General features: G+C 41.6%; 1 protein-coding gene across 1 annotated transcript in view; it reads left to right on the plus strand.

Moving 5' to 3' along the window:
- Window positions 1-8,824, plus strand: part of GAP43 (growth associated protein 43) — a 29,605-nt gene extending 20,781 nt beyond the window's left edge. Inside the window, exon 3 of the mRNA XM_053455431.1 lies at window positions 8,115-8,824. Within this exon, the coding sequence (XP_053311406.1) occupies window positions 8,115-8,203 (89 nt within the window). The 3' untranslated portion in view covers window positions 8,204-8,824. The remainder of the gene's footprint in view (window positions 1-8,114) is intronic.
- The last annotated feature ends 294 nt before the right edge of the window (window positions 8,825-9,118 follow it).

Raw genomic sequence — 9,118 nt, forward strand, 5'->3', positions numbered from 1 at the left:
AGCTGTTACATGCAACCGGAATCTAAAAAGATAAGGAATTATTTAAATCTAAATATAATTTTCCAGTTTCCAATCAATTTAAAATTTTACGTCCCTGAATGTGGTGAACCGGTATTTTTTCTCCAAAAATGTTATATTTTTTTTTTTTACGGCGAGGAATCCTTTTCTTTTCGCTTGTATTTATGTTGACTTTATTGGGAAAATAATAAATCAAGTCACTTAGGAAATGAAGCAATTAGTCTCGTTGCCCGGAGCAGCCACGGGACAATGAATGATGTTAGCCTGATGCAACGCAGAATGATACAATGTATCTCTGCCATTCATTCTGTGCCGGCGTGGTTTTCTTTGTTGTCCCACAATTTCTGTGATTATTTCTCCTACTACGCATACGGAGCAGATAGAAAACCATGGCTTGAATGTACTTTGATGGTTAAGGGGCGTAGATATTAAAAGGGTGACACACAATCTGAACTTCATTTTAATGTAAAGAAAATGGTAAAAATGGGCAGGGGTGCAGATAGTCCAATTCTTCATATATTTTGTGGCACCCCTAAAAATATGGCGGTGTACGGTAGGTTAGGTGTGCGAGTGCCCAGTTTCAGAAGGGCAAAATAATACCCTTAAAATGAATTTAGACTTTAGAGTTTTTCTTTCTTCCGATATTTTGTATAATCGTTTTTATATCTGAAAAATCTCTGAATTTGCCCCAGAGATTCCAGGTTGCACATGCGGAGAAGAGGAGATGTCTGGGCAATGATACTTAAGAACTTCTCAGGTATGACCACTCACTCACTCTCGATGTCTCTCTCCGTTCTCTGTCTCCTTTTCCACAGCTCCACTGCTTAGCCTCAGCTTCTTCTCCTTCTTTGTGTTCCCCATGCCTTCTTCTCTCTTCTTCAGTGATCTGTTCTGTTGCCCTGTCCTCCTGGAGCACTTCAGCATCATGGTGGCACATCGGTGCAAACCATGGGGACGACCTCTCCACCCGACTGGAGGAAAGGAGCAGAAGCTGAACCCATGGTGCGTGCCGAGGTTACAACCTGATGCTGAAGTGCTTCAGGAGGCCAAGGTAATGCAGCGGATCAAGAGAGAAGAATGAAGAGGCGGAGAACACAAAGAAGGAGAAGCCAGGGAGACATAAGAAGAAGTGAAGAACAAGAAGCCGAGCTAGGCAGACATGGAGAAAGTAAGGAGACAAGGAGAAAGAGAGTGTGAGAGAGAAGTTCACACATCAAATATAATAAAAAAAGTCTTTTGGTATAAAGAAGTATAAATAATATATTATTATAAAATATTTCAGCTCGGATATATAAGGCTCATTATTACATGAGTGTACCTCAATGGGGGAAAAATATTTGAGGGAGCCTGATTTTTATTCACTATAATTTTTTTTACTGTAAGAGTGTGATGAAAGAGCATGTGAGGGTGAGTGACAACAATCTTACTTTCGATTTACAAAACCAAGCCCCCCCCCGTGTGTTGTGTCCGAAATGAAAGGACAGGAAATTAAATTCGTTGTCAGAAACAAAATGAAAAAATTTTTCTCAATCGTTTTTTGGTGCAGAAATCTACCGTATATCATTAACCTGAAAATCCATAACCTGATAAATGTCTCTGCATTACTACTTTGTATTAAATATCACTCCTGTCCGATCTTGAAGTCGGGATTTGGGGGGTTTAGCCCCAGTAGCCCCTCCAGCGACCCCACTGATGCAGGTAATGATAGGACAAAATACAGCTGGACTCGAGATGCAAATAGGAATAATGCGCCCATTTATTAACTGATCAATAATAATGTAATAAGAGCAGATATATGATATAACGTAACAAGCTGAAGGCACCATCTCTGACATCTCAGTCCCATGAGACTTTCTTTCCGCCAGCATCCTCCCTCCCCAATAATCTTTGTAGAAATTGGTGATGAATATGCTGGGGGTCTTAGATGGGGGAGACATGGAAAACCTTCCTCCATATTCTCCTCAAAAATCTCCCCCCCAACCCCCATATTCTGCTGCCAAAAAAACCCTGGTAGATTGGTGCGGCAGATCACATGTTCCAGCAGACAGGAGAAACAGCCAGCTCCTCCAATAGACGTCCTGGTGGTTGCTAGGCAACTCATCTTTAGCATAGCAGATAATGAAAATAGAGGGGCTGTGACACTCTTTAGTCGTACTTCTGTCTGTTTTACCTCCTCCCCCCTGCTGCCTCTACTGAAAGCAGGAAGTGTACTCATGTACACTTCCGGTCATGCTCAGTAGCATTTCTATTCAAGTCAACCCCCAGTAAAATTAAAGGGGCTATTAGCAGCCAATCACATGTATGCTATTTGAGCACTGATGAATTGCCAGCATTCCGCTACTAGCCTCACTTCCATGGGAGCGTTACTGAGCATGTGCAGGGCTCAGGGAGTGCACTTCCTGGTTTCCGTAGTGACAGCCAGGGGGAGGAGTTTTCCCGCACAGTAACTATAAAATGCATGAAAAATGGACTCTTACATGCATTTAAAAAAATAAAAAAATACAATTTAGGCCACTAGACTGTTTCTTAAAACAAAACCTGCCAACGGACCACTGGAGCGCAATCAGTGACATAACAGGAAGAAGATTTTAAAATTCTAAAATAATATATATATTTCTGCCCACTGATCTGCAATTTTTTCTCTGCATTCTACTCTATTGTTGTACGGTTTTAGGACACCTAATTATCTAACAGAGGTCTTAACGATCCAGACTTTCTTCCTTTTTTTTTTACCTTTTTTGCCTTTCTTCAAGGAAATTAATGAGAACAAAAAGCTAATGGAAGTCACTGTTGAGCATTAAATGCCTCTGACTGGCCGGAGGATATTATAGGAGCCGGCATCTATTTAATATGTAATAAAAGATTGAAGCACCCCCTGTGCATCCAAATACTAACGTATTATGTAGAAACTTTGGGGTTTATTCACCAAAGAGGAAGTTTATAGGAGAGCGTATTTCCATCTCACTAATAACTCTAAGTATACATTAACTATAACATATATACATTATACATTATGTAGGGCCAACCAAGGATGCTTTTAGGGCTGTAGAACCCTGCGATACCCTCATACCCAGCAAAAAAAGAGGGGCATCAGGGGAGGAGAGAGAGGGGGTATCAGGGGAGGGGAGAGATAGGCATCAGGGGAGGAGAGAGAGGGGTATCAGGGGAGGAGAGAGGGGCATCAGAGGAGGAAAGAGGGGCATCAGAGCAGGAGAGAGAGAGGGGTATCAGGGGAGGAGAGATGGGCATCAGAGGAGGACAGAGGGGCATCATAGCAGGAGAGAGAGGGGTATCAGGTGAGGAGGGAGGTGGGCATCAGGGGAGGAGAGAGGGGCATCAGAGGAGGAAAGTGGGGCATCAGAGCAGGAGAGAGAGGGGTATCAGGGGAGAAGAGATGGGCATCAGGGGAGGAGAGAGGGGCACATGGGTTTGGTTGTTTCCATCCCGCTGCCACCCTTTAGAACGCCTCATCAGCTATATGAGTGACTCTGGCACTGACCCGCAGGACATTTGCCTGGTTTGCCAGATGACCGGTCCAGCCCGGCCCTCTAATTGTTGCTTTCTTTTAAAGGTTAATTCACCTAAAAACCACAGACTTGTTTTTAGTTTCCATGGCAACATTCTACCAGTGACTGTTTCCATGTCACATGACAATTGACATTCCCTAAAAAAAAATTATGAATGCAGCAAACATTTCATTGATGAAATAATATTTTTTTCGGAGGGGTTTGGCCGTTCAGTGGTAAAGTTGTTGCGTTAGGGAATGGACCTTTTGGAGACGAGAAAGAAGATGTCAGCAGGTGTTTGAAAGCTGAGATAAAGCGGCTTCTCTCTTGGTACAAATTCAGAGCTTTTTCCTCTAAAGGGGTTATTTCTGTCTCGCCTCCTGGGGGTAGAAAATGGTTCTGTGGTTGAATGACGGCTCCCGGCTCCCCTGGAGCAAGAAGAAAGCCAGCGGTAGTGAATACGGCTTTCTCTTCTCTCTCTGGAGATGTTTAATCCGGTCTCCTCACCAGCGGTGGCAACCGTGCAGCTGTTGTCTAGACAGGTTGAGATGTGGGTCTCTGATGCCGTCATATCCCTTTTTTTACTCACAGCCCCCGGGGTATTACTCACCATGGGGTTACAGTGAAAGGAATGATCTCCTTTATTATAGCAGAAAGACGAACGAATAAGTGCCAAAATTGGAAAAAAATTGCTAAATTGGGTTTTTTCCCCTCTTTCTGGATGAAAAGCAGGAAGGATCAGAAGAAGGGTTGAACTTGATGGACTTAAGTCTTTTTTCAACCGATATTACTATGTTACTATGTTACTATATTCCTATTGTTCCTTTGTTACTATGTTACTGTGTTGCTATGACTACAAATAAGACAATCGTTTGCCGTATTTTATATATATATTTAAAGTTTATATAGTGCGAGTTACGATTTATCATAATGGTAGCTCAATTTATTAGCAGAAGAAGGGTTAAACGCATCTACCAGGTTGCTCGCAGCGTTTTTGCAAGAAACAGGGCATTTTCTAGCCGCTGTTAAAATGCACATTGGGTGAGAAATGTGGTAGAATCGGTGAATGTTGATAACATTTTATTCTGGATGTTTTTACAGCTTTTAGCATTTTTTGTCAAATTTTTAAAACTGCCTCTTTCGGTTTGTTTTCTGGGACTGTCCCTTAAAAACCAGGACTGGGGGGAAGTATGCATACTAACGCTAACACACAGTTACTTTGAGGATCTAAGTTTTGAGACAAACCGCCCCCCCCAAAAAATAAGGCAATTTAATAGGGAGGATTAATCATCTCAATCCAACTAATCCAATGACAAGAAGGTGATATGGCTGCTGCCACTGTGGATACCACTAGATATTATTACATGAAATATAGAATATATTATAAAATGTGCAATGTATAGTAAAAAAAATAATAATCCCTGATCTTAAACCCCAGCGCTGTATACAGTAATACAACCCCCAGTGCTGTATACAGTAATATAACCCCCAGTGCTGTATACAGTAATATAACCCCTAGCGCTGTATACAGTAATATAACCCCCAGCGCTGTATACAGTAATATAACCCCCCAGCGCTGTATACAGTAATATAACCCCCAGCGCTGTATACAGTAATATAACCCCCCAGCGCGGTATACAGTAATATAACCCCCCAGCGCTGTATACAGTAATATAACCCCTAGCGCTGTATACAGTAATACAACCCCCAGTGCTGTATACAGTAATATAACCCCCCAGCGCTGTATACAGTAATATAACCCCCAGCGCTGTATACAGTAATATAACCCCCAGTGCTGTATACAGTAATATAACCCCCAGCACTGTATACAGTAATATAACCCCCAGAGCTGTATACAGTAATATAACCCCCAGTGCTGTATACAGTAATATAACCCCCCAGTGCTGTATACAGTAATATAACCCCCAGCGCTGTATACAGTAATATAACCCCCAGCGCTGTATACAGTAATATAACCCCCAGTGCTGTATACAGTAATATAACCCCCAGCGCTGTATACAGTAATATAACCCCCAGCACTGTATCCAGTAATATACCCCCCCAGCGCTGTATACAGTAATATAACCCCAGCGCTGTATACGGTAATATAACCCCCAGCGCTGTATACAGTAATATAACCCCCCAGCGCTGTATACAGTAATATAACCCCCAGCGCTGTATACAGTAATATAACCCCCAGCACTGTATACAGTAATATAACCCCCAGAGCTGTATACAGTAATATAACCCCCAGTGCTGTATACAGTAATATAACCCCCCAGTGCTGTATACAGTAATATAACCCCCAGCGCTGTATACAGTAATATAACCCCCAGCGCTGTATACAGTAATATAACCCCCAGTGCTGTATACAGTAATATAACCCCCAGCGCTGTATACAGTAATATAACCCCCAGCACTGTATCCAGTAATATACCCCCCCAGCGCTGTATACAGTAATATAACCCCAGCGCTGTATACGGTAATATAACCCCCAGCGCTGTATACAGTAATAAACCCCAGCGCTGTATACAGTAATGTAACCCCCCGCGCTGTATACAGTAATATAACCCCCAGCGCTGTATACAGTAATATAACCCCCAGCGCTGTATACAGTAATATAACCCCCAGCGCTGTATACAGTAATATAACCCCCAGCGCTGTATACAGTAATATAACCCCCCAGCGCTGTATACTGTAATATAACCCCCAGCGCTGTATACAGTAATATAACCCCCCAGCGCTGTATACAGTAATATAACCCCCAGCGCTGTATACAGTAATATAACCCCCCCAGCGCTGTATACAGTAATATAACCCCCAGCGCTGTATACAGTAATATAACCCCCAGCGCTGTATACAGTAATATAACCCCCAGCGCTGTATACAGTAATATAACCCCCCCAGCGCTGTATACGGTAATATAACCCCCCAGCGCTGTATACAGTAATATAACCCCCCAGCGCTGTATACGGTAATATAACCCCCAGCGCTGTATACAGTAATATAACCCCCAGCACTGTATACAGTAATATAACCCCCCAGCACTGTATACAGTAATAAACCCCAGCGCTGTATACGGTAATATAACCCCCAGCGCTGTATACAGTAACTCTCTTTATCTGCAGACCTGGAGCCGCCGTTGCTGTCAGTCATGTGATATTTTGGGTGACTTTCCCGGCTCAAACACTGCACTGAGCTGATGCTTTATGGCGATGCTGATGAAGTCCGTCCCTCCATAGACTTTCATTAGTCAGAGAGTCTGTCTGGGTGATTAAGACTGAGCCATTCTATTGTTCCCCACAGGCAGTATGATAAGAAGTTGGGGTGTTTAGTAGATTCTGGCTCAAATAACAGAACGAGAAAATGGCTGATAGGCAGCTGCCTGAAAACATTATATTATGGGGCAAAAACTACAAAAAAGAAAGCACAATATTTATGATGATAGCAGAAAGAACCGGTGGGACATCCGCTTTAACCTTCCCGTTTTCTGTGCATTATTGGAGTCTACAGAACCCACAGGGTTTCTTTGCTAGCAATTATTCTGAAGGGGAGCAGTATGATCGGAACCTGAAATTCTTCTTTATAAACGAAATATCAATCTCTTTATACCTGCCTTACGAATGAATGCTTTCTCTCCAACGCATCTAATTACCCGCAGAGGGCTATCATTTAAGTAGCAGTCAGACCCTTTTCTTGAGCTTTCTTTAAGAGTAGAAGCTTTCTAGGGTTTCGTTCTGCTTTTATACTATTAATGTATGGAGAGGATGTATTGTAATCCAATCAGTATTGTTCAACTGTTGAAGGGCGCATTCACAACGCAGATTTCTTTCCTCCTCTTTCCTCGTCCAGTAGGCTTTTATTGTTTACTGAGCCACCATTTATTCGGAATTCCGGAACAGAATTCTTTATATGCCGTGGCAGGAGGGTAAAATGTCCTTAGAATGTTCCAATAGATAACCTGCCTTTTTAACCTGTAATTCTAAATATGACCACAAGGGGCACCGAGGGTAAGAAGTTCTTTTTTGGCTCTTTGGTGTTGAAGCATAAACGTTAGGTGAAGAAACCGCGTCCATTCAGTCTTGAGCCAGCGTAACGTTTCCACTCTTTGCTAGAGAATTCATTATCATCAAAAAAAGGACACAAAATCCATTTTACCCCAAATATTCTAATCCAGAAGTATAATATCATTAATGTTTCCTTTCTGCATCATCCCTTACATCTGAGAGGGTGGTAGATAAATGCACAACCTACCAGCAGAGGTGGTAGAGGGTAATACAGTGCGGGTATTAAACATGCATGGGATGGACATACGGCTCCTGAATCTAAGACGAGACCAACGACTGATTAAGGTTTGAGTCTTTACAGCAGACAGGGGCCGAATGGGGCCGATTTGCTGGCCAATTCTATATTTCTATTCTAAATAGTTTTAGATTTGGAACGGTATCACTGATTGACTAGTTTCTCTTCTAGACAGGGCAGACACCCTCTACTCTCTAAGCTTCTCAACGCATGGAACGTCTCTTTCTTAATAAACACGAGTCTGATTTTAATTACATTTTTTTTTTATTCTGTCTTTTTTTCCACCAGATGAAGCAGAACAAACCAAACCAAGTGAAAGTGCCCAACAGGACGAGGCCGTAAGTGAAGAAACCAAGGAGAACCAAGAAAATGCCTGAAGACGTCGAAATGTTCCCGTTGCTCTCCTCTTGGACTCCATCGTTCCACCTACCCGGTTCCCCTCTCTCTTATTCTCTTGACTGTCCTCCTCACGTGGATCCCTCCGACTCACTCTTCCTCCCCTCTTATTTCTCTCTGTGTGGCAGAACATGAAAAAAGGGCAGGAAAGTTTCAGTCAAAACAGTGTGGCTTAAACATTTCTAAGTGTTTTTTCGGTGTTGTTAATGGCGAGTTTTTCAGTATGGTCCAATCCAATTCATTTTGGAGATTCTCTTGCACTGTATTCGAGTTTTTAATTCAGCTCCCGCGGTCTTCTACTACTCTCTCTCTCTTCCTCTCTCTCTCTCTCTCTCTGTTCCACTGTGTGCAATGTTCCGTTAACTTATGGGTTACAAACTATCCGGTGAACTTAAAGAAAAAGAAAAAAAAAAAAGAAAAATCGTCTTTTTTTTTTTTTATTTTTTTTTTGTTTTCAATTTGTTTTTTTTTAGTTTTTTTTTTTTTGTTTTGTTCAATTCTTGGTCCTCTTTAATGTGATGGAATGAATTTATCAAAAAAAATAATAAGCCCTCTCTGCAGTTTGTTTTCCAAAATAAAGCAATGTGCCAATTAGCGTATAACCTGTGACTCGCGGTGTTCTTTTTTCTTTTTATATATTATTTAAATTCAGAATAGTTGTTACATTTTTTGAAGGGTACTTTTTTTTTCTATATTGTTCAATAATTTTTTTTACAATTTCTCTTCTTGCGGTTTCAAGAAGCGTAATGTACATAAAACAAATGTGTGTACGTATAACATTTTTATGTAGTATTCCCCCCCCCAAAAAAAAAGTCCTCTAGGCTTTGCACTCAAAAAGTGATGCAATTTTTTAAATATTTTTTATGCGATACTAAAATTTCTGGGTATCGGACATA

This window comes from Spea bombifrons, chromosome 2, assembly GCF_027358695.1.
Source record: "Spea bombifrons isolate aSpeBom1 chromosome 2, aSpeBom1.2.pri, whole genome shotgun sequence".
In the NCBI taxonomy this organism is placed as follows: domain Eukaryota; kingdom Metazoa; phylum Chordata; class Amphibia; order Anura; family Pelobatidae; genus Spea; species Spea bombifrons.